The sequence below is a fragment of the Saccharomyces eubayanus genome, chromosome XIV, assembly GCF_001298625.1.
Source record: "Saccharomyces eubayanus strain FM1318 chromosome XIV, whole genome shotgun sequence".
Lineage (NCBI taxonomy): Eukaryota > Fungi > Ascomycota > Saccharomycetes > Saccharomycetales > Saccharomycetaceae > Saccharomyces > Saccharomyces eubayanus.
Window position 1 is genome coordinate 163,786 of NC_030973.1, and position 27,356 is coordinate 191,141.

Below are 27,356 nucleotides of genomic sequence, written 5' to 3' on the forward strand. Positions count from 1 at the left end.
ATTAATTAAGGATAAATTTATATATATGTATATATATACATGCCGTATATGTAACATTATCAATGTACCTCTTCTTCGCGATCTCAATTATCCGCCAAAAGGAACCCGGTTTGGCTAAAGTATTCTTTTGGAACGCATTCATTTATTTCATCCTTTGTCAACCAAGCATAGTCTTTAAATGTGTCATTCTTGTCGGCTGTCAAATCGAACTTCCCTGCCAAAATGTGAGATTTCACAATAAACTCTGCTGAGCTATTCTGGTCGTCCTTCAAAACACCGATGGGGGTAGCAGAAACGGACCAAGTGTGTATCTGGTCACCGCCTAACGATCTCAATCCATCCTCCGCGTTGATGTGTAAGGGCTTTGAGTCGTCAGATAAGTCAAAGTTTGGGAATTTCCAAACACCTTCGGTATCTTTTACTAAAAGATATAAAGTTCTGCTTAATTGTCTTTCGAGGCTCTTAGTATCATTTGATTTATCAGCTTCCGTTATTTTATCGTTTGGAATGACGGGTCTGTTAACATCGTCCTTGTTATGCTCTTTTTTATCTATGGCGGATTTCGCTGTATTGCTACTAGGCAGATTAACTTCCTGCTTGGTACTTCTTTCTCTGCCATGCTTGATGTCCGGTATACCTTTAGGAAACCAAATACCACCTTTCTTAGAAATGGGCCCATTTTGTTGGGATAAAAATTTATGTTCCGCTACAGTACCCTTCTTGAAATAGAAATATGCTGGAAATGTCCACATCAATCTTTTTTCCAGTTTTGATTGGTATTCGTAGTAGTGTTTTTCCAGTTCATTTAGTTTTGGTATAATTATGGGGATTCTTGATAGTAATATTCCGACTTTGATCTTGGGCAAGGCGGAATTGGCTGTTGCAGTAGCCAGCCTTCTCTTTAACATTAAGTTTGCCTTCATCTTGTGGTGCAGGGTGATGGCATACGTTTATGCAGTGTACAATTTTATGAGCCTCTGTTTGGCCTTTTCCTTTTCCTTTTCTCATTTTTCTTCAGCTGCTCTTGAAATTCAAAAAACCGAGAACATGACGGAAAAAGAGAGGTGAAATAAAGAAAGATTCAAATAATACAATATTTGGGGATATATTAGTTGTATAAATATGTGATAACACTCATTTAACAGAAAACCAAAGAAGATAGAAGAAGTATATATATATATAAAGGTAGGAGTAGTTTTATATACTGTAAATAAAAATACAAAAGAGAAAAAGAAACATTAGCTTTGTTGTTGTTGTTGCTGTTGTTGGTTTAGCATATTCATCAAAGAATTCAGCTGAGCAGTGGGATCAAATTGTTGTTGCTGGGGAACGGGGACAGCGGCTGGTGGAGGTCCTTGTGGTGGAAGTGGTTGGGTAGGGGGGTAACCGTATGGTTGCTGCATTATAGGTTGCGCGTATTGTTGTGGTGGAGGAGACGCTAAGGAGGCATTGCCGTAAGGTACAGGAGATAATGAAGATATGCTTCCTGATTTATTAGGTTTCCCGGAACGAGGACCGTTTCTACCGGAATCGGTGGGCATCTTTTGAGAGATTGCCTTGGAAGAGACACCTTCGCCCACGATGATATCAGGCTCTTCGAATACAATACCAGTAACTAGAGGTTGACCGGAAGTACCCCCCCATTGGGCACTTACAGACCACTTTTTATCAGCATCCGTGAGCCTGTGCATGGGAATGATGCTGTAACCGTGCTGGTAATCACAACAGTCTCTTGGGCCAAAACCGACCCCCCATCTAGTTCTTAACGGCAAAGCACCATCTTTATTAAAATGTTGCAAGACGTTCTCAGCTTCGTGTCTTGAATAAACTTTGACAAAGGCATGTTTCCTGGAATTGTTCAAAATAACGCTTTGCACTTCAGCGAAGGGCCTTAAGACGTTGGCCAAATCCCATTCTTTCATATTTTGTGGGACACCGCCGATGAACAAGGTACGACTGTACACTTTGATATGATCTGGTGGCAACGTGGAGTCGTAGCTCACGGGTTTGGGTCTATAATGAGGGTTGTTGGAAACGTTAAGTTCATCCGGGTATAAATGATGGTTGTTTGTGCCAAAGGTCGTATTTGGGGCGCCTATACTGTATTGGTCCTGAGCTACAGATGGGTAGCGGTCCTTTCTAGCGGCGGATGGTTGGGGAAGAGGTGGAGGAGGGGATCTCGATCTATTCCTCCTGGAGCTGTATCTTTCTCTTTCTCTTTCACGTTCACGTCTGCTACCGTACTCAGTAATTGTATGTGTTTCCGATGGCGGAACAACGGTCGTGGGCGCAGACGAAGAAGAGGAAGAAGAAGGATTGAAGTGCTGTTGCAAGGCAGCTATTAGTTGGAATAAAGCGGCTTGTTGTTTAGCTGGATCTGCGGAAGTTAAACTCGTTGGTACATTTATGGTCAAGTTTAAGGGAGGAGTTGCCTTTAAATTCGACAAAATCTGTTTCGACCTCTGCCTGGGGTCCGATGACAACTGTTGTGGGGGAGCGGTGGTGTTATTTGTTATGTCCATGGCAAAACATTTCGACCTGATGGCATTCAAATAACTCTTTTGAAACAAGCCGGATCTATCCCAAATGTCCAAAAGCATACGGATTTTTTCCTTGTGGTCTTGATTGCTCTTTGCGATAGCATCGGATAGCAGTTCTTGGATTACTTCGCCTAGTGTGTTTATGGCATGGGTACAAGTGCCGGACTTGTTGTTTGCACTTGTCGTGTTCGTTGATCTTGTTTCGTCCAAGTAAGCTCTACCTATTGAATCAATGATATATAAAGAACCTAATTTATGAGAGTCGGGGCAAAGTCTTGAGTAGTCTATTATCAGAGATATGATTTTTGATTCGATATCAATGTGATCAAGTGCGTAAGTGGTTAGTTTCTTAATACGAGAACCTGAAATACCAGATTTTAAATCTTTGAATGATTCCAAGGTAGCTACAAAAGTTTGAAAATCGTCGTCCTGCTGCATAGTTGGTGTTTTGATGTGTTTGTTTCTTTTTCGTTTTTTCCTGTAATCTGCTTGCCTGGGAGAAAAAGTGCTAGAAATGATACTAAATCAGAGAAAAACTACAATACGAAAAAAATAGACAAAAATATTCTTTTCAGTTGCTTGAAAGTATAGGTTGTAGCAATGGGTACGGTAGCGTAACTAATTGTAAGAAGAACCMTTAACTGGTGAGTTAGTTGTGTACAATACGATGATACGATGCGATACGATACGAAAACAATACAATACAATAAGGATGCCGAGTACTGACTTTAGTGTTTGTTGAGAATCGAGTCTGAACTTGCCAAGAATGCGAGTGTGGAGGCCACAGGAGAAGGAACTGGGAGGAAACAAAAACGGCGTCGCTTTTATACTTTTTCGCTCTCCTCTTCTCTCTCGGCCGGTGGCAAAAAAGAAGAAATTATCACAGGCCCGCCGTGCCGAGTGACCACATATCACTTCCGACGTAACTTCGGTTGCTGTTAGCCGCCCAGTTTCCATGGTTCTGATAACATAGTGATATAAGCTCTCTTTCAGATTAGCATGATGGTCGATGAGACATTGGAGAAAGAGTGAGCGAGTACACTTTTCTCTAAGCATTGGTGGTGATCGTTTGTAATGGCGGCTGGTTGGCTAATAAAGGCGACGGTACTGTACGTATGATTTACATTATTATTACACACAGCTGGCGGCGCCTCTCTTGGATTGTTATTAACGGTGCTGCATGTGTGCGTAACTCGAGGAAATCAAGTGAGGGAGCCTATTTAGGGCTTTGAGAGAAATTTGGCTAGAAGCTGCATTGCCTCTGGTTGGTTTTACCCTGCTGCGTGCCCTTGCAGCGGCGGCGACTGCAACGGAAGATGTGTGCGTACGAGACTTGGCTAGCTTAGAACCAGCGTTGTTCTCGTACGCTCGTAGTGACTGTCATTAACGTCTTTCGTCTTCTTGTCTCTTTTTATCGCTCTTATTCGGTGCCTCATCCTCTCCTTCAAAGCGGCTTTCAAAATTTAATCGATAAATGGAGATCTTAAAACCTTGTGAAGGTAGCATCTTTCATAGAAAAGGCGTAACGCTAAGGGAAACAAGGGAAGTGCCCAGATGAGTGCCATTTATAAGCTGTCAATCCAAGGCATACGGTCCTTCGACTCCAATGACCGGGAAACCATCGAATTTGGCAAACCACTGACTTTGATAGTCGGCATGAATGGTTCTGGGAAAACAACCATCATCGAATGCTTGAAGTACGCCACCACGGGTGATCTCCCCCCCAATAGCAAAGGTGGAGTCTTCATTCATGACCCGAAGATAACTGGTGAAAAGGACATTAGAGCTCAGGTTAAGCTGGCGTTCACGAGCGCCAACGGACTTAATATGATCGTCACCAGGAATATTCAGCTATTGATGAAAAAAACAACTGCCACTTTTAAGACGTTGGAAGGCCAATTGGTCGCTATCAACAATAGTGGCGACCGTAGCACTCTGTCTACCAGATCCTTAGAACTGGATGCGCAGGTGCCCCTCTATTTAGGTGTCCCGAAGGCGATCTTGGAGTATGTGATCTTCTGTCATCAGGAAGATAGTCTTTGGCCATTGAGTGAACCATCCAATCTTAAAAAGAAATTTGATGAGATCTTTCAGGCGATGAAGTTCACAAAAGCTCTGGACAACTTGAAGTCCATAAAGAAAGATATGTCTGTAGATATCAAATTATTGAAGCAATCAGTGGAGCATTTGAAGTTGGACAAGGACAGATCCAAGGCAATGAAACTCAATATCCACCAGTTACAATCTAAAATAGACCAGTTTAATGCGGAAGTGTCACAGATCGAAGCTCAATTAAACGAAATTACTGAACAATCTGATAAATTATTCAAATCAAATCAGGATTTTCAAAAAATCTTATCCAAAGTGGAAAATCTGAAAAACTCAAAGACCTCTATAAGGGATCAAGTGGAAAGATTATCAAATTCCATTGAAATCTTAGACTTGTCTAAAATGGATTTACAGAATTTGTTGGCTAATTTCTCCAAAGTCCTGACGGAAAAGAATCATCAATTGAAAGATTTGGAGATGAATATTTCAAACCTGAAAAACCAGCAATCATCTTTGCAAAACCACTCCAATTCTCTTATCAGAAGACAGGGTGAACTAGAAGCTCGTAAGGAGGCATACGAAAAGAACCTGAGTCATCTCGCCTCATTGAAAGAAGACTTCCAACAGAGATTTCAACATCTTTCAGATAATAACAACAGCGACATGGTTAAAACAAATCAAGAGATGTCGCAGTTCCAGGTTCGTATTTTTCAAGATCTATCGAACACTGCAGAGCAGTTTGCTAAAGAAATTCTAATAAAGGAGACAAATGTATCGGAACTGGTAAAATCAATAACTGTAGACTCACAAAATTTGGAATACAATAAGAAGGATAGGACGAAATTAATTCATGATACGGAAGAGCTTACTGAAGAAGTGAGGTTGCTTAAAAACTTGTCCACTCAAGACGATCTCAATCATGAATTGGAAAACTTGAATACATATAAGGGAAAGTTACAGGCCTGGGAAAACGACAATACCATACCGAAACTAACTCAGAAAATCGAAGAGAAAAACAACGAGATGATAATTTTGGAAAACCAGATCGAGAAATTCCAAGATCGTATAATGAAAACAAATCAACAAGCAGATTTATATGCCAAACTAGGGCTGGTCAGAAAATCTCTTAATGTCAAGTCAGGTGATTTACAGAATATCATTGAAAAACTACAAAAGGATCCTAAAATAAGGCAGATTTTCCCCATTACGCAAGACTTTCAAAAATCTGATTTAGAAATCGATTTTCAAAAATTGTTTATCAACATGCAAAAGAATATCGCTGTAAATAATAAAGAAATACATGAATTTGATAGAAAATATACTAATGCCTTGTACAATTCCAACACCATAGAAAAGGATTTACACGATAATCTGCATTCACAACAAAAAGTGATACAACTACTAAACGAAAACTTGCCTGAAGATTGTACAATTGATGAATATAATGATGTTCTGGAAGAAACTGAATTGTCCTACAAGACTGCGTTGGAGAACCTGAAAATGCATCAAACGACTTTGGAATTTAATAGGAAAGCCCTAGAAATCGCTGAACGTGACAGTTGCTGTTACTTGTGTTCAAGGAAATTCGAAAATGAATCCTTTAAAAGCAAGTTATTACAAGAATTGAAAACTAAAACGGATGCAAATTTCGAAAAAACTTTAAAAGAAACCGTCCAAAATGAAAAAGAATATCTTGATAGTTTAAGATTACTGGAAAAACATATCATTTCACTAAACTCCTTGTGTCAAAAAATCGAAAACGCTCAGGAAGCTCTTGATAAAGCTAAAGAAGAAACAAAAGCTTCTAAAACAAAACTAGATTTACTAGAAACAAAATCCACAACTTTAAAAAATGAAAAAGAATTTGCAGAATCTGAAATTCGTCCATTGATTGAAAAGTTCATTTATCTAGAACGAGAGGTTAAAGAACTTGAACACAGCTCTAAGACAATATCTGACGAGCTATCCATTTATAACACCAGTGAAGATGGTATTAAAACTGTCGACGAACTGAGAGACCAACAAAGGAAAATGAATGATTCTTTACGTGAATTAAGGAAAAACATATCAGATTTACAAATGGAAAAGGACGAAAAAGTGAGAGAAAATTCAAGAATGATCAACTTAATCAAAGAGAAGGAATTAAATGTCTCTGAAATCGAATCTTCTTTAACACGGAAACAAAACATTGATAATTCTATAAAATTGAAGAAAGCAAACATTAAGGATATTGATTCAAGAATTGAAGCTTTAGAGTCACAAATAATTTCTTTGCAGAATAAAAAAAATGAAGCTCAAAATGTCTTGGACATAACCAAAAACGAACGCGATCTGCAAATTAACAATAAGCAAAAAATTGTGGCTGATGTTAATCGACTGATAGATAGATTCCAAACCATTCATAATGAAGCTATTGACTTTGAATCAAGGGGATTTAACGAACTACAAAAAACAGTGAAAGAGCTGGAATCAAATAAAGTTCAAATGAAAGAACTAAAGGAACAACTTGACTCTAGACTAAATGAAATGAACGAGGAAAAGAGGAAACTTGCAGACTCAAATAATGAGGAGAAAAATTTGAAACAAAACTTAGAATTAATCGAATTGAAATCACAACTTCATAATATAGAAGCCGAGATCAATGAATTGGATGTTCAAAATGCAGAGGCCGAAAGAGACAAATATCAAGAGGAATCATTGAGGCTGAGAACTAATTTTGAGAAATTGAGTTCTGAGAATGCAGGTAAATTAGGTGAAATGAAACAATTACAAAATCAAATAGATTCACTAACCCACCAATTACGCACCGATTATAAGGATGTTGAGAAAAGTTATCACAAAGAGTGGGTAGAATTACAAACCAGGTCTTTTGTCACTGATGATATAGACGTTTATTCTAAAGCACTAGATAGTGCCATTATGAAATATCATGGGTTAAAGATGCAAGACATAAACAGAATAATCGATGAGTTATGGAAGCGTACGTATAGTGGAACTGATATAGATACCATCAAGATTAGATCAGACGAAGTTAGTAGTACAGTGAAGGGCAAATCATACAATTACCGTGTTGTAATGTATAAACAGGATGTGGAATTGGATATGAGAGGAAGATGTTCGGCAGGCCAAAAGGTTATTGCGTCCATTATCATCCGGTTGGCCTTATCGGAAACGTTTGGTGCAAATTGTGGTGTCATTGCATTAGACGAGCCTACCACCAATTTAGACGAAGAAAATATCGAAAGTTTAGCAAAATCTTTACACAATATCATTAATATGAGAAGGCATCAAAAGAATTTCCAACTCATTGTCATTACCCATGATGAGAAATTTTTGGGCCATATGAATGCAGCGGCATTTACCGACCATTTCTTCAAAGTTAAAAGAGATGATAGACAAAAATCACAGATTGAATGGGTGGATATTAATAGAGTTACATATTAGAAAAGTTCGGCCGCCTTTATGTACATACATATGCACAAAAAGGCTAGGCTTTAGTTGATTGTAACGCTCAGAGCTTCGTCGACAAGCTTGTGGTATTGTTGCTGTTGTTTTGCCATATCCAAGTGTATATTATATTTAGTACAAAGTAATCTTTTTACCATTGTACTATTATTTCCAGCTAGGTATGCACTAAAAGGTGCGAACTCCTCGCTGTCGTCATTGATATCCCTCTCCTTTATAATGTCGATAATCTGCTTCTTTTCGTTAGCAGATTTTCCTAATATATAAGCACCCCTTACACCCATCAGATCAATATTCTCATTTGGCCTCTTAATTTTTATTCCGTCATTAACCAGTGAAATCAAAGACAGCAATCTTTTGTTCTTTGCTTGGCTACCAGATACTCTTAATTCTTGAATTCTTACATCTGAGTTTTGACACTGAAAAGTATCAATAATTAATTTTGTCTGAAATGACAAGAACTCTAGCATAGAAACATATTTGTATGTAAGATTTAAAATTGAAGTATCGGTGGATTCGCCGATGAATGAACCTCTCATTTGTGGATCTGCAAAGGGCGTCCTATTTCCCTCATAGTCACCATAAAAGAACATATGTTTCGCTAGGATATGAATTGATTTGCAGTTTTTCTTTTCAATGTCCTGAATGGATTTTTCCAATACTTGATAAATATCCTCGCCACTCTTTTGTATTTCTCTGGCAGCCGGATGACTTTTGAACAAATGCTCTATCAATTTACCAGTACATGATTGACCAGCAGTATAGACAGAATAGTTACCATTGCTTTCAAGTATAGTATCAAAGGGTCCCCATACTCCAGGAATTTTTTTAGTAGTGATGGGAGAGCCATACATGTAACATGTGGAAGTACCGGCTATCATAAACAATGAAGCCTCCAAATTTGGGGAAGAAACTGCAAACCAACTCGCATAACTGTCGATACAGCTACGAACCGTAGTTGTCGAGGACGAGTTGTTGGAATTAAGACCTGCGAGACCAATTGTTACATTTGAAGGCAATTTTATAATGTCGTTGTAAAAGGACGATGACCAACCAGATGCCTCTCCATCATTGCCTATTCCATTATTGTTTTCCCGTACGGAAATTTTATCAGTGCTCCAATGGTATAAGCGACCCAATTCATATGCAATATATTGATGCAGATCAAGGACATGAAATTGCTTGTCTTGCTTATGGGAGTGTTCGTTCAAGAAATACTTCAGTTTGGGAATTCCCATTTCGGGTATGAACTTCCCACCCAAATAATCCAAAAGCTGTTGGGAACACTCTGCATTTAACCATTGACATTCATCCACTGCGGAAGAATCCATCCAAAATATTACATTATCTTCATTGGGATAAGGTATCAATGTATCGTTTGTAAGATCTTTTTGAAAGATAGCTAACGAACATGTTGCGGAAACACCACACGATCTAACTTTATATTGGTTAATTTTTAACTCTTGAAAGCAGTTTTGAAGTGCTTTAATTATTTCAGTTGATTTTTGCCAAAACTTCCATGATTTCCTTGAAGAATCGTGGTAGTATGGTACTGGTTCTTGTGCCATTTCTAACAAAACATTATCGTGATAATTATATATGCCAACTCTAGCACTCGATGAGCCTATATCAATACCGATACCAACATGTTGGCATTCGCTCATATTTCTTCTTGTCTCACAGCCTTATTTAAATTGCTAGTCATTTTCTTGAAAAAAATTGACTTAATAATCTTAAATTGCAATCTCCGAAGTTACCAGAAAACTGATGCATTCAGCACTGATAATAAATCGGTTGTAAAGTTTACAATTTGCAGATATCTATATGTACATATATGCTCTGTTACAAAAATAGCGTATGTCAATGTAGGTAAAATTTTGTTCTTTTTTCTTCCTTTTCTAATTAGAAAAATTATCTCAAATTTGCTCTGTATTCTTTGGAACCATCCAGCTGAAAAGCAGAACAAGTCGAATGCTCAATATATAACTCTAACGTCTTGGACCTCTTCCTCTTCTGGTCATTTCAGGTAACTTGAATGGTACCTTCATAGTGGCAATCTTATAAGAGGCAGCAGTACTTTTTGGAATACTAAAGGCTTCTGCTTGGGCCACTGTAGCACCTTTGACAACGGCACCGAGTACTCTAAACAAGCTGACGACCTTAGAAGGTTTCAAATTGAGCTCATGTGCTAATGGAGTGATTTCAACGATGAAGTTATCCAAGTGCAAAATGATTGCTAGGATATAGCATAAAATTTTGTCTTCATTTTGTGGGTCAATGAAATAAGAGCGATCTTTGGATCTACCAAATTGACCAGGTCTGATCACAGTGAATCTGCTCAAGATGCCGTCCACTAAAATTTCAGGTGGGCTATTTAATCTCTCTAGTAGCTTGGTCTTATTGTTCACTCGTCTATTGTCGTATACACCCAATAACAGGGATAAGTAGTATAAAAGTTGCAACTTGGCCATTTGTGAAGGCTGTGTTAAAGAGTCCAATTTCTTTGCCACGTACTTGGAATTGTTTTGATATGGGAACATTTCCAATTTCTTTTCTTTATCAGATTCCTTCAAGATTGGTGAAACACGGATAAATTGCAATTCTCTCTTTGGTATTATACTTTCAATTGGGTAAATTTGTTCTACATCAGTAGCATCGATATTGGCCAATGGAGTTGGTCTATCGTTAGAGGTAATTTCATCCAATTGAGCTCTTGTGGGCAGATCTTTGGATGCAGTTCTCACGGAATCGACAATGTCAATAGCGGAATCGGTCAATTTGTCAGAATCAATACGATTTCTTTCCAAATCAGCAATAGCCTTTTTAGCCTTTTTGGTACCAAATGCCTCACCTAAGGCGTTCCTCAAAGCAGATGGACGTGTATCACTCTTGCTCTTAATTTTTGGGCCTCTTAGGTTTTTACTTGACTTGGAGATAACTTTGGATACCAAAACTGGAGCCTTGTAAAGTTGAATACTCTTCTTTTCCGGATTATATAGACCCACGACATATTGATTGGAGGCTTGAGAGCCGGGATCAGTCGAACCTTCGTACTCTAGCCTTTCGTTCTCACCATGCAACACAAACTCGTCGTTGCTAGATTTCTTGTTTTTGTATAACTCGAACGAGGTCTCACTGGGGGCACGGAAACCTTTGAAGAAACTACCTACAGCAACGGAAGGATGATCTTGAACACTTTGAATTTCAATTTCGGAAATAGATCTTTTCACAGGCATGACTAGACAACTATAATAACACTCACAACAACTGCAGCAGTAACAGCGACTTACAAAACACTTATAGTTGTTCTTGCATTCAAGTGCTATCTTCCCTATAGTTAAAAGAATTAAAAAATTTCAGCTCATCGCAATAAAAAAAATTTTCAGTGCGGGTGACTGCAAGCAATTAAATTTTTCATCGCAAATTCACTAAAGAAACAATATCAGTTGGAAAGAGTAGTGTTGACAGTCATTTCTGGTGGTTAGATGTCGTGGTCAAGTTCTTGTTCTATGTATGAATATCTTCACCAGACCTCTGAGAAGATACGCAGCGATGTCTACACCAAAGGTTGTCCAACCCAAATGGAACGTTCCTGCGCCACAAGCTGAGAAAGCTGTGTTGAAATTGTACAACAGTTTAACAAGATCCAAAGTAGAATTTATTCCTCAATCAGGTAACAGAGGGGTCACTTGGTACTCCTGTGGACCTACTGTTTATGACGCCTCGCATATGGGACATGCCAGAAATTACGTTTCCATTGATATCAACAGAAGGATCATTCAAGATTACTTCGGTTACAATGTGCAATTTGTGCAAAATGTTACTGATATTGATGACAAGATCATTTTGAGGGCAAGACAAAACTATCTATTCGACAACTTCGTCAGAGAAAACAACACCGAGTTGAACGCTGAGGTTGTTGATAAGGTCAAAACAGCACTTTTCCAATACATTGGTAAAAACTTCACCATTGAAGGTAGTGAAATCAAAACCATTGAAGAATTTCAAGTGTGGCTATCGAAGGCTGATACTGAAACTTTGAAATCAGAAAATCCTAAGTTCCCTATGCACGTTACTGCAGTCCAAAATGCCATTGAAGCAATCACTAAGGGTGATTCCATGGGCCCAAAACTTGCCTTTGAAAAAGTCAAAGATGTCACAGTTCCTTTACTAGACGAAGAATTGGGCTCTACACTCAGCGATCCAGAGATTTTCCGTCAACTTCCAGCCTACTGGGAGCAAAAATTCAACGATGACATGTTATCATTGAACGTGCTTCCTCCCACTGTTACTACTCGTGTTTCTGAATATGTCCCAGAGATTATTGAATTTGTACAAAAAATCATTGATAATGGATACGCATATGCCACTTCCGACGGTTCCGTCTATTTTGATACTTTGAAGTTTGACAGATCACCAAACCATGACTATGCCAAGTGCCAACCATGGAATAAAGGCCAACTAGACTTGATTAATGATGCTGAAGGCTCTTTGAGTAACTTCGCCGATAACGGCAAAAAATCAAACAACGATTTTGCCCTATGGAAAGCTTCTAAGGCTGGTGAACCAGAATGGGAATCACCTTGGGGTAAAGGTAGACCAGGGTGGCACATTGAATGTTCTGTCATGGCCAGTGATATTTTGGGCCCTAACATTGATATTCATTCTGGTGGTGTCGATTTAGCCTTCCCTCACCATGATAACGAGTTGGCTCAATCTGAAGCATGTTTTGACAATAAGCAATGGATTAACTACTTCTTGCATACGGGCCATTTACATATTGAAGGCCAAAAGATGTCTAAGTCCTTAAAAAATTTCATCACCATCCAGGAAGCTTTGGAAAAATTCTCTCCACGCCAATTGAGACTAGCCTTTGCCTCGGTGCAATGGAACAATCAATTAGATTTCAAAGAATCTTTGATTCATGAAGTGAAGTCATTTGAAAACTCAATGAATAATTTTTTTAAGACCGTTAGAGCGTTGAGAAACGATGCAACCTCTTCAGGTCACATTCCTAAAAAATTCGGTTCTTTGGAGAAGGAATTATTGGCCGACTTTACCGAAAATGAGTCCAAAGTCCATTTGGCATTCTGCGATAATTTGTCCACACCCGTAGTTTTAAAGACTCTGAGTGAGTTGGTGACCAAGTCAAACACATATATTTCCACCGCTGGATCTGCGTTAAAAATTGAGCCTTTGATTGCTATTTGTAATTACGTCACGAGGATCTTGAGAATAATTGGGTTCCCATCCCGTTCTGATAATTTAGGTTGGATTGCACAATCAGACTCTAATGAGCAATCATCTGGTTCATTGGAGGACACTGTGATGCCATATGTCAAGTGTCTGTCCACCTTTAGAGATGAAGTACGTTCTTTAGCTATCAAGAAAGCTGAACCAAAGGAATTTCTTCAACTAACAGACAAGATTAGAAATGAAGACCTATTGAATCTAAACATTGCATTAGACGATAGAAATGGACAATCTGCATTGATCAAGTTCTTAACTAACGATGAAAAATTAGAAATCGTTAAACTAAATGAAGAGAAACTGGCCAATGAAGAGGCCAAAAGACAAAAAAAATTGGAACAGCAGAAGTTGAGAGAGCAGAAGGAAAACGAAAGGAAGCTTAAGGCCCAAACCAAGCCACAAGACATGTTTAAAGATGTTGGTTTGTACAGTGCCTGGGATGAACAAGGCCTTCCAACAAAGGATAAAGATGGTAACGACGTTACCAAAAGTATGACAAAGAAGTTGAAGAAGCAATGGGAACAACAGAGGAAGCTACATGAAGAGTATTTTGGTAAAGAAAACTAAGCTGTCAACTTGTACAGCTATGCAAAAGTACGTATGTATGTATATACAAGTATTATGTTAAAAAAGATAAAACTAATAAAAATGTGGTTTGCACGTAAAAACAAAAAAAACACGTAGGGAAAAAAAAAATGAAAAATAAAGCTGCGCATATAAAAAGAGAAAGGGTAATTGGACGATGAGTTTCTAAATGTCGAAAGTAGAGCTCTGCAATCGCAACAACGGTGTCAAGATGAGTGACCAAGAAAACGAAAATGCACAGTAAGTAAGATTGTTCTGCATGGGAGGGTAAAGCAATTGATATACTAACAACACCGCCACGGCATGCGTGACATACATACAGTGCAAAGGCATTTTTAGGGTTGGCAAAATGTGAAGAAGAAGTGGATGCCATTGAACGTGATGTGGAGTTGTACAGGCTCAACAAGATGGAGCCTGTTTATGAGAAAAGAGACGCGTATATTGATGAAATCGCAGAGTTTTGGAAGATCGTGCTTTCGCAGCACGCCAGTTTTGCGAACTACATAAGGGCCTCAGACTTTAAATATATTGATGCTATAGATAAGATCGAAGTGAAATGGCTAGCGTTGGCATCCAAAACCCGCGACACCAGGGACTTCAGCATAACATTCCATTTCCACGGCATTGACGGCGACTTCAAAGAGCAGAAAATCACCAAGGTGTTCCAGATCCGGAAGAGCGAAGACGATGAAGAGGACGGGATGCTGACCAGTGAGCCCGTGACTGTGGAGTGGCCCAAGAGTTACGACTCGATAAACCCAGATTTGATCAAAGACAAGCGCAGCCCGGAGGGCAAAAAGAAGTACAGGCAGGGAATGAAGACTATATTTGGCTGGTTCAGATGGACTGGGCTAAAGCCCGGGAAGGAGTTCCCACACGGGGACTCGCTAGCATCGTTGTTCAGCGAAGAGATCTACCCATTCTGCGTGAAGTACTACACGGAAGCGCAGCGGGACCTGGAGGACGAGGAGGGAGAGTCCGGGCTAAGCGCTGCTGATGACGACGACGATGAGGGCAGTCTTGGCGAGGTCGACCTGCCCATGTCCGACGCCGATTCCGATGCCAATGCTGACGCGGAACCCAGTTCCAAGAAGAGGAAGGTTTAGTAGTCCAGGTCTGCGGCAGGTCTGGGCGGTGGTTTCCCGCGCTGAAGCGGTGCCGCCTTTACTGCATTGTGGGTTCTCCTGTGTTGCTTTGTTATCTTGAACTTGCTCATTGGGTCGTCTCTGTGCAGCGTTGAGCCTTTCCTGTGTGAATTCTTGGGTGGGGCTGCAGCAGCGGCAGCCCTTTCGGCAGCTTTTTCGGTTGCGACCGCAGGCTGCTTTAGTATAGATGAATCTAGTTTCTTTTTACCTAATAAATAGTCCTCCTTTTCATCGTTCAGTTTTGCGTCCTGATACATCCATTCCAAACCGGACTTCTTTAGCGTCAAATCAGTCTTGAGAGCATCCGGCTGGTCCTTGTTCGATGCGTGTAGCAGCTCATTCAGCTCACGCTCCTTTTCAATCTCCTTCAACCGGGTGTTTAGCTTCTGCTGCTCGTTAACCAGGTCCTGCTCGGTCTCCCAGACCTTCTTCCTGTTTTTCATAAGTTTGGGATTCCATGACTTCAACAAATTCAAATCGCCTGACCCCATGATGAACGTACTGGCCTGTCTGTGGTGTGCTTCTGCCGTCCTTCCGAACCAAACTAGACCAACTTTAGAACTCTTCAAAAGCTGCTAGTTTCTACCGCCTTTTTGTTCTCGGTTTGGGCGGTGAAAAAACCAGAAAAAGAAAGAAATATGATGTTATATTATATATTATAGTGTATGCACTTAATTCTAGATAACTAAACAGTTACGTCGTAATATAGGATAACAGCTGTACGAAAAAAAGCAATCAGCAGCACAAGGCCACGGACATCAAAACCCATGAATCTTGATGTTCTTCTTTTGCAACCCGAGCTGGGCGATCATGAACTCGCACACTTTTGCTCTCTGGTCACCCTGCAGCTGGATAATCTCACCCATTTCAGGGTCCTTGACGATGTTACCGTTACACGCAAAGTCTTTCTTAAGCACCTTCAGAATTCTCTTCAGGTCGTACTCTGCGGGCACACCCTGCACTGTAGTTAAAGTCTTTCTACCATTTCTCTGCTGGATACGAATATGAATATAGTTTGAAGTGGCGGTTTCGTCGTCTCCTGTGTCGGCGAAGGGATCAAATGATTTCAGATTCTCAATGGACATACGATTTGCTTCAGCTATATATATATATTCCTTGTCCCTCTGTGAAAAACGCTGATCCGCCAAACAACAATAACAACAACCACCTCTTCTCTTCTCTTCTCTTGTCCTTTTTGCAGTTTGCTTTTATCCCTGCGCTGGAAAAAAATAAAAAAATTTTGCGGGCGCATCGTAGAAAGGGCGCTACCCGGCCCGTGGCTGGTGACAAAATGCAGTTCCGTCACATGCACCGCATSAAGAGCAGCGCCAGAGCCATCCACGATAAGCTGCAATCCAGCGTGGCAAGGCCAGAGCTGTGTCACGCGTTATTGTAGATGGTTATTTGGTGCTATGAGGTGCGTTTAGCTGGCGGCCGTGTAACGCGACGCGGCCGCGCGCCGTTTGACATAAACTATAGGAGAATGCCGGAAAGGGTGTTTGTAGATAATAGAGACCTGGAGAAGGAAAGGTATATTAAGATCTGCAGTAGTATCACACTGGTAGTAGTGGTAGTAGTAACAGCAGCAGGAGGAACAGGAACAGGATGTCTAGAATAGACTCAGATCTGCAGAAGGCGCTGAAGAAGGCGTGCTCCGTCGAGGAGAGTGCGCCCAAGAGAAAGCACGTACGCGCGTGCATAGTGTACACGTGGGACCATCAGTCGGCCAAAGCCGTGTTCACGACGCTCAAGACGCTGCCGCTGGCCAGCGACGAGGTGCAGCTGTTCAAGATGCTGATGGTGTTGCACAAGGTCATCCAGGAGGGCCACCCGTCCGCGCTGGCCGAGGCCATCCGTGATAGGGAGTGGATCCGGTCGCTGGGCAGGGTGCACCCAGGCGGGTCGTCCTACAGCAAGCTGATCCGGGAGTACGTGCGGTACCTGGTCTTAAAGCTGGACTTCCACGCGCACCATCGCGGGTTCAACAACGGGACGTTTGAGTACGAGGAATACGTGTCGCTGGTCTCGGTCTCCGACCCGGACGAAGGGTATGAAACGATCCTGGACTTGATGTCGCTGCAGGACTCGCTCGATGAGTTCTCGCAGATCATCTTTGCCTCGATTCAGTCCGCGAGGAGGAACACGGAATGTAAGATATCCGCCCTGATCCCGCTGATTTCGGAGTCGTACGGTATTTACAAGTTCGTCACCTCGATGCTGAGGGCCATGCACAGGCAATTGAACGATCCGGAAGGCGATGCCGCGTTACAGCCCTTAAAGGAGCGGTACGAGCTGCAACACGCGAGGATGTTTGAGTTTTACGCGGATTGTTCCTCCATCAAGTACCTAACCACGCTCGTGACCATCCCAAAGCTTCCTGTGGACGCCCCGGACGTGTTCATGATCAACGATGTGGACGAATCGAAGGAAATCAAGTTTCAAAAAAGGGAATCCACCCCGACTCCGGCTCGGACTCCGACTCCGACGCCTCCTATGATGGAGCCGTCGCTGTCCCCCCGTCCGGTGTCTAGCAGGACCACCAGCACGCCCCTGGGCCAATTGCAGACCATGCAGACCGGAGCCACAGCGGCAATGATGATCCCCACCGTGACTGGTGCAGCCAACGCCATCTTCTCGCAAACGACGGCCCAAATGCAGCCCGATTTCTGGGTCAACCAGCAGGCCCAGTTTGCCAACGAGCAAAACCGTCTCGAACAAGAGCGTTTGCAGCAATTGCGGGAACAACAAGCGCAGCAGGAGATGTTCCAGCAGCAACTGCAGAAGTCGCAACAGGATATGATGAATATGCATTTACAAGAGCAGAACCAACACCAAAACGACTTAATCGCCCTCACCAGCCAGTATGAAAAGGATCAGGCGATGTTGGAGCAATACGACCAAAGAGTGCAGCAACTGGAGGGCGAAATCGTGACGATGAACTCGAACGCTTCTAAGCAACTAGCCAACAAAGACGAGCAGCTATCCGCTCTACAGGACCAACTGGACGTTTGGGAAAGAAAATACGACTCTTTGGCCAAGCTGTACTCCCAATTGCGTCAAGAGCACCTAAGTCTCTTGCCCCGTTTCAAAAAACTGCAATTGAAAGTCAATAGCGCACAAGAATCCATCCAGAAAAAGGAACAACTAGAGCAAAGGCTGAAGCAAAAGGATTTGCAGCTGGCCGAGCTGGTTAAGGACCGTGACAGAGCAAGATTAGAACTGGAAAGATCCACCAATAACGCAGAGGCCAGCACTGCAGCGGCCGCAGCGGCCGCGGAAACACTTTCCACCGACAAGATGAACCCTATCTTAGATGCCATATTAGAAAGCGGAATCAACACCATCCAGKAATCGGTGTACAACCTCGATTCTCCCTTGAGTTGGTCCGGTCCACTGACCCCTCCGACTTTCCTTTTGTCTTTGTTGGAAAGCGCTTCTGAAAACGCCACGGAATTTGCTACAAGCTTCAACAACTTGATAGTGGACGGCCTCATCAACGGCGAGCAGACAGAAGTCATACGCTGTGTGAGTGATTTCAGCACTTCGATGGCGACACTAGTGACCAACTCCAAGGCCTATGCCGTGACCACATTACCACAGGAACAATCAGACCAAATTTTGATCTTGGTAAAGAGATGCGCTAGAGAAGCACAGTATTTCTTCGAGGACTTGATGTCTGAACACCTGAATCAACTTGACGATGAGGAGAAAACGGATATTGTCATTAATGCCAATGTCGACATGCAAGAGAAGCTGCAAGAACTTTCATTGGCCATTGAACCGCTGTTGAACATGAAATCCGTCAAATCAAACAAAGAAACAAACCCACATTCCGAATTGGTTGCTACTGCTGACAAAATTGTCAAGTCTTCGCAACATTTACGTGTTGACGTCCCCAAACCTTTGTTATCGTTGGCACTATTGATTATTGACGCTGTGGTTGCTTTGGTTAAAGCTGCTATTCAGTGTCAAAACGAAATCGCCACCACAACAAGTGTTCCGCTAAACCAGTTCTACTTGAAAAATAGCAGGTGGACAGAAGGTTTAATCTCCGCAGCAAAGGCTGTGGCCAACGCTACCAATGTTTTGATCTCTACTGCAAGCAAATTAGTCACATCTGAAGGTAACGAGAACACGTCACCTGAACAATTCATCGTTGCCTCCAAAGAAGTGGCAGCCTCTACAATCCAATTGGTAGCAGCATCGAGAGTCAAGACTTCCATCCATTCCAAAGCTCAAGACAAACTTGAACACTGTTCCAAGGACGTCACGGATGCATGCAAGGGCTTGGGTAACCATGTCATGAACTTGATCGAAAACGATCAATCCAAGGCACAGCAACAGCAACCTTTGGAATTCTCGTCCGAACACACATTGAAGACTGCCGAGATGGAACAGCAGGTGGATATTTTGAAGTTGGAGCAATCTTTGAGTAATGCCAGAAAGAGGTTGGGCGAAATCAGAAGGCACGCTTACTACAACCAGGACGATGATTAATGATGATCTGTATTTTTTTGATATATAAGGATAAACATAGAAACATAAATGTATTTATCTCTAGAAACTTTTATCTAGTTTTCATTTGGTTGATTTATTCGTTCTTGCGACGGAGGTGACTTTTTTTTTTTGGCGCGGCGAACAGAGATAATCGCGATTGGGACTATGCACGGAACAAAGAAGAAGAACAGACACCCTTATTATTATACTATATTACTATAGAAGTCTTACAGTTTCGCATTTATTTCATCCTCTGTTGCTGCTTTGTTACTCATCATTTATATATCATCTGCTGCTTTTTAAAATAGGGGAAGGAACGAAAAGCAAACCATACTAAAGATAAACCCTTTTTTTTTTTTGATTTCAGCGTAATGGCATTTTGGTTACCTCAAAATATACAAAAGCGGCTGTTGCTATATGTCCTCCAGCAAATATCGCTATTTTCCAATATAGATCTATCCAACCTGGATGTCTCTATAGGCTCCAAGTCTCATTTCTCTTTCCATGATGTGAATCTCTCACTCGATGATCTAAATATCCCGAATGTGCAAATAAACGAGGGCATAGTTGACGAGCTTGTACTAAAGCTAACTGTCTCTGGCGGAGTGGAAATCGATGGGTCTGGTTTGAGATTTGTCATAACACCTTTATATTCCACAGGTTCGCAAGAACTCCCTTCTGACTTTTTAGCTAAAAGCATTCATGATCTTACAAATTCCATGCTACAGTTTACCGATCCCTTGAGCTCGCAAAATAACAGGTATAATGAAGATGACATTAGTTCTTCAGATAGTAGTGGTGATCTTGGTTCTACTACAGAAACGTCGAAGACGAGTGGAAATAGTTCTTATTCACTTCAAAATATGCGAAATAAAGCCCTTAATGTTGCCCTAGCTAAATTGAAAATAGCACTGAAGGATATCACGATATGTTTTATAATGAATGAAACGGATCCCTCTCAAAGTATTGTTGAAGTTCATCTAGAAAGCATACAACTCACGACAACGAATGGAAACTTACGGCATATAAATATCGGAAACTTAACAGTTTCATTGGTACAGAAACAAACCGTATCTAGCGCTTCCTCTCACTCTTCCAATAATGATGATCTCTCACAAAGTGTTTGTTACTCTAAGATGGAGGCAACGTCACTCTATATGAGTGCCATGGAAGAGCAATCAAATGACGACGACGAATCTGAAACCACACAGACACAACAAAATGATGATAAGTCCAAGGAAACCCTAATGGAAATAAACGATTTAAATATAGCATTTAAGGGTCTATCTTCTATCAATGATCTCAAAATGTATGACATCGCTATAGACATACAGGATGTCCATCTAACGATATATAAAATCATTAAAACAAACAACCCCATTTTGAAAAGTATCATGGAGATCATTGTCACTCATTTGGATAATAGTGATGAAGAACCCACAGAAGATTTACATGAAGTGCAAAAAACTTCTTTTCTCTCCTCTGTGGATGTCAAATGCATACACTTGAACGTTTCTGAGGGTATCACAGCAATCTTGAAAAGTTTTGAAATGGAACAAAAACTAAATAGCGTTCTAGCCATTTCTCTAGGCTCTTTTTATTCCAATTCAGCTTCATTGACAATTAACCATAAAACCAAGCCATTATTCACCGGTGAACTAACTCCTCTAAATGTCAGCTTAAATATTGCCGATGAATTAGAGATTGCCATTGACAAGACTGGCATGACTAAACTACTCAACATTCATCAGTTTTTTTCACAATGCATGACCATTTATCAAAGTAAATCAAAAAAGCTGGCGCCTAAAATAACCTCAAATATTGCAAGAAATACAAAATTAACTTTCAAAGCACTGAATTTCTCGATTAAATTCCCATACTCTTCATTATGTTTCCAGGCCTCACCTTTTACTTACGATTCTGAAACGTGTGAATTCCACATCGAACTGGTAGAAGTATACAAGAATTTCCCTTCTCGATCTCCAAAAGTGTTAACAATGTCAAATATTACAATTTCCAATCCGCAATCCCGTTTGCAGCTGGGATCATATGACGATACGTTAAAAGAGGCACTAATATATAGTTCCATTCATGCCAGCATCGAAGAGGTAACAGCACAAGATGAATATTTGGGAATAGTGCAATTAGTGACAGATATCTCTGAGATTGCAGAACTTTTTACGGATTTAAGTACTGACCACTCAAGCAGGTCAAAAAGTAAAAGAGGCTCGTATTTGCAAAGGAGCGTTAGGGTATTGAATTCTTCTAGGTTCGTTTACAAACAGAGCACATCCGCCATTTTTTCATTTCAAATAAATTCCATAAGATTGAAACTATTGGATATTATAGAACCGCAGTTTGGTTCTATAGATGCATTGCTATCAAACAACTTCTTTGCAATTACAGAGGATTCTCAGATAGTCTATTTCTCAAAGAACCTGCTGATAGAAAGAAAATCAACATCACTGGAGGAACCACAAGAAATTGTGTCAATGATCTTAAATAAAACCGTTCACGAGCCCGTTCTATATCTTCATAGAAGGGCAAACGGAAAGATTAGAATAATTCTTAACAAGATGCGTATCCATTATTATGCAAGATGGTTAGAGATTTTGAAAAAGAACATTAACTCGGATAATCTCGGTTCAAAAGATGCATCAGTATCTCAAAAGCCTAGTAAAAATCAATCAGACTCTGGATTTCCCTGGGAATTGAAATGTCTAGACTGTGCACTAATTCTACATCCTTTCAGATTAAAAAGCGTGATGGTTATTGTACTCGATAACTTGACATCTAGTGGGAGTTCGTATATTCCGCAAGTGAAACTTCTTTCAAAAGTGAATACGTTATTTTTGATAGACGACTACTCAAATTTTAAAATCCAAAAGGATAAGAATTGGCCCAATTTAATAAGTTTCTATGCCAATCAAGGCTTCTCGGCAATTGGAAAAATAGACACTTTGAATTTTATGATAAACAAATTTGATGAAACGCTCTTGTTGGACTGTAAAATAGGGCAAGTTGGTCTTTCATTGTGCGCAGATTYCTTTCAAACTTTTTGTCAGCTTTGCGTCGATTTGAAGTATCCACAAACGTTCCCTGATGAGAAGAAATTCAAAACAGAGTTGAGAAGTCCCATTGATGTATTCAAAGATATTGATTGCGATCTCTTCAACTCTGCTTTCATACTAGAGAATGATGGCCTTCAAAATGATTATGAATCGGTGCATTTAGTGGATAGTTTCCTTGATAAGGCTCAGGAATTTAACAGCGGTGCCAGGAGTAAACTTTCATCTCAAGGCTCGCACGAGCCGGATTCTTCTTCTGGTACTGGAACGGATGCCATTCTTCTCCCTCATGAGAGTTATTTGGACTCTTCACAATCAAAGGATGATGATATTCCAATAATGGCCTCGGAAGAGCAAGAAAGAAATGTAGATATAAGAGGTAGTATTGACATAGAGAAAGTTATCGTAAAGCTGTTTGATGGGTACGATTGGAAATACACCCGGAAATTTATCACGAATACCGTTGATAAATTGGATAGAGAACTCAATGAAGTAGAAGAAAAGGGACCGAAATCGAATATTCAATCAGAGGCAAACATTTTTGACTCTATATATATATCTGCTAATAAGAATAATGTTTCCGATTTGAAGAAAAACTTGGATGGTGAGATCCAGGGAGTTCAAAATTCCTTTATTGACGTATCCAAAGTTAATTTGCGACCTTCCAAGCATTACAAAGCCTTGATTCAGTTGAACAAATTGCAGGTGAATTTGAAGACTTATCGAGTAGATGAACCAAAGGAATCGGAATCAGATAATTCCACGGATATTTTGAACAAATGTGTGATTTCGGTTTACGAGTTCGAAGTTATAGATAATGTTCCTACATCGACATGGAATAAGTTTGTAACTTTGCTGAAGCATGAACCATGGCCCCACAATTCGCCAATGTTTCTCATGAATCTTGAACTTATCCGTCCAATTGACTTTTTGCAAGCGGTGGAATTAGTGATGCAACTGAAAATTGCACCTTTACGGCTGCATGTGGATCAGGATACTTTAGAATTCCTAATAAGATTTGGGGGTTTTAAAGATAAGAGGTTTGAATTGATTGACGAGTATCCGGACGTTGTATTTGTTCAAAAATTTTGCACTAATTCAATTAAGCTAAGACTAGATTATAAACCAAAGAAAGTCGACTATGCGGGTTTGAGATCAGGACAAACTTCAGAACTAATGAACTTTTTCACGCTTGATGGGTCCAAGATTGTTTTGAAAAGCGTCGTGCTATATGGATTGAATGGATTTGATGAATTAAATGATAAATTGAAGGGTATCTGGACACCGGATATTACTAACAAGCAGTTACCTGGTGTTTTGGAGGGTTTGGCTCCCGTTAGGTCGTTCATGGCGATTGGATCGGGTGTAAAGACGCTAGTTACAGTACTTATGTCAGAATATAAGCAAGAAGGCCATTTGGGTAAAAGCTTGAAGAAAAGTGGTAACGTCTTTGTGAAAACTACGACTGGAGACTTTATTAAATTGGGGGTCAAATTAACGTCGGGCACTCAAGCAATTTTAGAGAACACCGAGGAATTATTTGGTGGTGTCGGTTCCAATGGTAGGATGTACGACGCGTCGAAGGCGGGGTCCAGTGGTGATGGTGACGATGATGCTGCTGCTGTATTAGATTTGGACGCGATATTGGAAGAGGACCAGTTGGTCGGTAGTAAATATTCCAGAATTAGAGACCATGAACCCACAGCGGTAGTCATCGACGTGTCTTCGTCGGGAAACCCGAATGGGGAGCCCAAGATAGTGAGTCTATATGCGGACCAGCCGTTGGACGTGCCCACGGGCTTGAAAGAGGCGTATAGTTCACTAGAGAAGCACATGCACATTGCTTACGACGCGGTGTGGAGGGCCAAGGGACAGATGAAGGACGATAGACGAGGCGGACCCAGTGCCGCAGCGGTTTATGTTGCGAGGGCGGCACCTGTGGCGATAATTCGGCCCTTGATTGGGGCCACCGAGGCTGTTTCCAAGACTTTGCAAGGGATTGCTAATCAAGTGGATAAGACGCACAATGAGCAAATCAACGACAAGTATAAGTCCAACCGGATTTGATTGCGAGTGTATACATAAATATATATTTACATGTATATATTGATTCAGTGCAAGCATATATAAGATTCATTTTTTCCTTTTTTAATTATCGATCTGAACGCAGGCGCTCAGGGACTCAATGTAAAAAAAGAAGAAAGAACAAGGGAATAGAATGAGGAACGTAAAATTCATGTACATATTTACACACGTATATAAACACATACACAAGAGAGGAAAACTGGAAGAAGGGAGAGAAAAGAATGTACTTAAAAAAATCAAAAATATTGTAAAACTCCAAAGTTCAATCGTATGTCTGAAAATCTTTTTTTTTTTTCTTATTTTTTTTTTTTCTGGTATGTTTCTATTTATCTTTTTTAGCATCAGGCTTAGGCTTAGTCACTGGCCAAGCGTAGGGATGCTTTTCAGGCATGACATACTTGTGCTTCTGCATGTACTCTTTCAAGCCCTTTGGGCCTCTTGAACCGTAAGGGTAAATTTCCGGTGTTGGGCCGTCTGGACGCTCTATGTGCTTTAGTAGTGGGGTGAAGAGGCCCCAGCTGATCTCCAGTTCATCGTCTCTCACGAAGTTGGAGTGGTCGCCCAGCAAGGCGTCTCTTATCAACACTTCGTACGCCTCGGGAATCCAGAAGTCCTGGTACCTGCTTGCGTAGGTCAGGTTCAGGTCCGTGACCTGGGTGGCGTTGGACAGACCGGGGGTCTTGGCGTTGAACTTCAGGTAGACGGCGGCATCGGGCTGGACTCTGATGACCAGCTCGTTGTTGGGGATGTCTTTGAAGACACCGGAGGCGACCGCCTTGTACTGCAGGCGGATCTCGACCTTGGACTCGTTGAGGGCCTTCCCGGCGCGCATCATGATGGGGACGCCCTCCCAACGCTCGTTTTCGATGTTGAAAGTCATTGCCGCGAAAGTGACACACTTGGAGTCCTTTTCGACGGTGTCGTCGTCGACGTAGGCGGGCTTGGAGCCGTCCTCCGATTTGCCGTACTGGCCCAAGAGCACGTCGTCTGTGTCTATGGGCGCGACGGCCTTGAGGACCTTGACCTTCTCATCACGGATGGACTCCGGGTCGAACGAGACGGGCCTCTCCATGGTCAAGAGGGTCAAGATCTGCAAGAGATGGTTCTGCATGACGTCTCTGATTATGCCTATGGAGTCAAAATAGCCGCCACGGCCTTCGGTGCCGAAGCGCTCTTTAAACGAGATCTGGACGCTCTGGATGTTGTCTCTGTTCCAGGGAGCGTTCAAGAACTGGTTACCGAAACGCAGCACCAAGAGGTTCTTGACCAACTCCTTGCCCAGGTAGTGGTCGATTCTGAACAGCTCTTCCTCCTTGAACAGCGGGCCCAGGTTCTCCTGCAGCTCGTTGGCAGAGGCCAGATCGTGGCCGAAGGGCTTCTCCACGATGACACGGGTGATGCCGTTTTGGGCGTAGACCCGGCTCTTGATCTGTTTGGCCACGGTCAAGAAGACGCTTGGCGGCAAGGCGAGGTAGAAGAGACGGTGTGGGACGTCGACCTGGGCGCGTTTCTCGAACCGCTCGATCTGCGTTCTGAGCTCGTCGAAACCTTCGTCCGTGTCGTAATTGCCCGCGATGTAGTCGATCATCTTGAAGAACTGCTCGATCTTGACATCGTCGGCCTCGCCGTGCAGTTTCTTCAGGTGGGGCAGCACCCGGGACTTCAGGTCGTCCATGGACAGCTTGGACCGGGCGTAGCCGAAGATCTTGGTGGACGGGTCCAGATAGCCCTCTCTGAAGAGCCCAAACAGGGCGGGGAAGGTCTTTTTCTTGGCCAGGTCACCGGACGCACCGAAGACAGATATGACTGTGTTTTTTTCGAACTTGATAGGGCCTTCACTGATCATGATTTTGAGTGACTTTTTTTGCTTTTACGTTTGCTTAGATTCTATCTTTACAACCAATTGGAGGGCAGAAGAGGGCGGGTGGGGGGAGGGGGAGCAGGAGGGAGGCACGTTGTGTACTATACGCCTGTGTTGAGATGAACCCACAGTTTGCTTATATATAGGATGGTCTTGGCGACTTTTCCGCACTGCTGAAGAATTTATTCGCCACCCTTAGAAAAGGGGCCACCACACCAGTAATGAACGACCAGCGAAAATGAATCCCACAATTAATAATCCTATGTGGTTTTTTTTTTTTTCAGTCATTTTTTTCCGTCGCTCGCATGCCAGGCTCGGCCGAAACCGGACGTTTAGCACCGTATCTCCGCCTAAGACCGCCGGCGCATGCGTTTGTGCGGTTTTTTTTTTCCAGTTTTTCGTAGTTAAAATGGCATGTATGTAGTCATATATGTACACAGTTGGGGGTGATGGCGGATGAGGACGGACAAGCCCATGCTTATATACGCGGGTGCAGGTGCAAGTTCCGGAGGTGTGGGCCGTGGACAGCCGGGCCTACCAGGTGCTACCCACGGCGACGAGATCCTTCTCGACGGACTGCTCGACGGGCGCGAAGACGTACTCCAGCGGGAGAGACTTCAAGTCCAGGTCCAACTCCAACTCCAGCGTCAGCGGATCCACCATGGCGAGCTCTTGCGCGTGTCGCTCGTTCAGCGCCTGCACGAGCTGCTTGCGCTTGAGACTGTTTTGCTCGCCGTTGAGCAGGCCGCCGCCGTTCATGCACGCGCCGGGGCACGCGTTCACCTCGATGTAGTCGCAATGGAACGGGTCG

General features: G+C 41.9%; 12 protein-coding genes across 12 annotated transcripts; 5 read left to right on the forward strand and 7 right to left on the reverse strand.

Moving 5' to 3' along the window:
* Nucleotides 1-83: 83 nt before the first annotated feature.
* MRPL17 (mitochondrial 54S ribosomal protein mL46) lies at nt 84-923 on the reverse strand (the record flags this gene model as incomplete). The annotated part of the gene is made up of 1 exon (XM_018367517.1): nt 84-923. The coding sequence occupies one exon, from the start codon at nt 921-923 to the stop codon at nt 84-86; it is 840 nt and encodes a 279-aa protein (XP_018219641.1).
* Nucleotides 924-1,238: 315 nt separating this feature from the next.
* On the reverse strand, nt 1,239-2,978 carry NRD1 (Nrd1 complex RNA-binding subunit; the record flags this gene model as incomplete). The annotated part of the gene is made up of 1 exon (XM_018367518.1): nt 1,239-2,978. The coding sequence occupies one exon, from the start codon at nt 2,976-2,978 to the stop codon at nt 1,239-1,241; it is 1,740 nt and encodes a 579-aa protein (XP_018219642.1).
* A 1,116-nt stretch (nt 2,979-4,094) lies between these two features.
* Nucleotides 4,095-8,033, forward strand: RAD50 (MRX complex DNA-binding subunit; the record flags this gene model as incomplete). The annotated part of the gene is made up of 1 exon (XM_018367519.1): nt 4,095-8,033. One exon carries the CDS (start codon nt 4,095-4,097, stop codon nt 8,031-8,033), a length of 3,939 nt encoding a protein of 1,312 aa, XP_018219643.1.
* A 50-nt stretch (nt 8,034-8,083) lies between these two features.
* Nucleotides 8,084-9,718, reverse strand: MPA43 (Mpa43p; the record flags this gene model as incomplete). The annotated part of the gene is made up of 1 exon (XM_018367520.1): nt 8,084-9,718. The coding sequence occupies one exon, from the start codon at nt 9,716-9,718 to the stop codon at nt 8,084-8,086; it is 1,635 nt and encodes a 544-aa protein (XP_018219644.1).
* A 324-nt stretch (nt 9,719-10,042) lies between these two features.
* On the reverse strand, nt 10,043-11,290 carry RPA49 (DNA-directed RNA polymerase I subunit RPA49; the record flags this gene model as incomplete). The annotated part of the gene is made up of 1 exon (XM_018367521.1): nt 10,043-11,290. The coding sequence occupies one exon, from the start codon at nt 11,288-11,290 to the stop codon at nt 10,043-10,045; it is 1,248 nt and encodes a 415-aa protein (XP_018219645.1).
* A 277-nt stretch (nt 11,291-11,567) lies between these two features.
* CRS1 (cysteine--tRNA ligase) lies at nt 11,568-13,871 on the forward strand (the record flags this gene model as incomplete). Its single annotated transcript, XM_018367522.1, has 1 exon — nt 11,568-13,871. The coding sequence occupies one exon, from the start codon at nt 11,568-11,570 to the stop codon at nt 13,869-13,871; it is 2,304 nt and encodes a 767-aa protein (XP_018219646.1).
* A 425-nt stretch (nt 13,872-14,296) lies between these two features.
* Nucleotides 14,297-14,995, forward strand: VPS75 (Vps75p; the record flags this gene model as incomplete). The annotated part of the gene is made up of 1 exon (XM_018367523.1): nt 14,297-14,995. The coding sequence occupies one exon, from the start codon at nt 14,297-14,299 to the stop codon at nt 14,993-14,995; it is 699 nt and encodes a 232-aa protein (XP_018219647.1).
* Nucleotides 14,992-15,525, reverse strand: CWC25 (U2-type spliceosomal complex subunit CWC25; the record flags this gene model as incomplete). Its single annotated transcript, XM_018367524.1, has 1 exon — nt 14,992-15,525. One exon carries the CDS (start codon nt 15,523-15,525, stop codon nt 14,992-14,994), a length of 534 nt encoding a protein of 177 aa, XP_018219648.1.
* Nucleotides 15,526-15,792: 267 nt separating this feature from the next.
* SUI1 (translation initiation factor eIF1) lies at nt 15,793-16,119 on the reverse strand (the record flags this gene model as incomplete). Its single annotated transcript, XM_018367525.1, has 1 exon — nt 15,793-16,119. The coding sequence occupies one exon, from the start codon at nt 16,117-16,119 to the stop codon at nt 15,793-15,795; it is 327 nt and encodes a 108-aa protein (XP_018219649.1).
* Nucleotides 16,120-16,639: 520 nt separating this feature from the next.
* On the forward strand, nt 16,640-19,531 carry SLA2 (Sla2p; the record flags this gene model as incomplete). The annotated part of the gene is made up of 1 exon (XM_018367526.1): nt 16,640-19,531. One exon carries the CDS (start codon nt 16,640-16,642, stop codon nt 19,529-19,531), a length of 2,892 nt encoding a protein of 963 aa, XP_018219650.1.
* A 371-nt stretch (nt 19,532-19,902) lies between these two features.
* ATG2 (Atg2p) lies at nt 19,903-24,666 on the forward strand (the record flags this gene model as incomplete). Its single annotated transcript, XM_018367527.1, has 1 exon — nt 19,903-24,666. The coding sequence occupies one exon, from the start codon at nt 19,903-19,905 to the stop codon at nt 24,664-24,666; it is 4,764 nt and encodes a 1,587-aa protein (XP_018219651.1).
* A 340-nt stretch (nt 24,667-25,006) lies between these two features.
* Nucleotides 25,007-26,530, reverse strand: ZWF1 (glucose-6-phosphate dehydrogenase; the record flags this gene model as incomplete). Its single annotated transcript, XM_018367528.1, has 1 exon — nt 25,007-26,530. One exon carries the CDS (start codon nt 26,528-26,530, stop codon nt 25,007-25,009), a length of 1,524 nt encoding a protein of 507 aa, XP_018219652.1.
* Nucleotides 26,531-27,356: the final 826 nt, after the last annotated feature.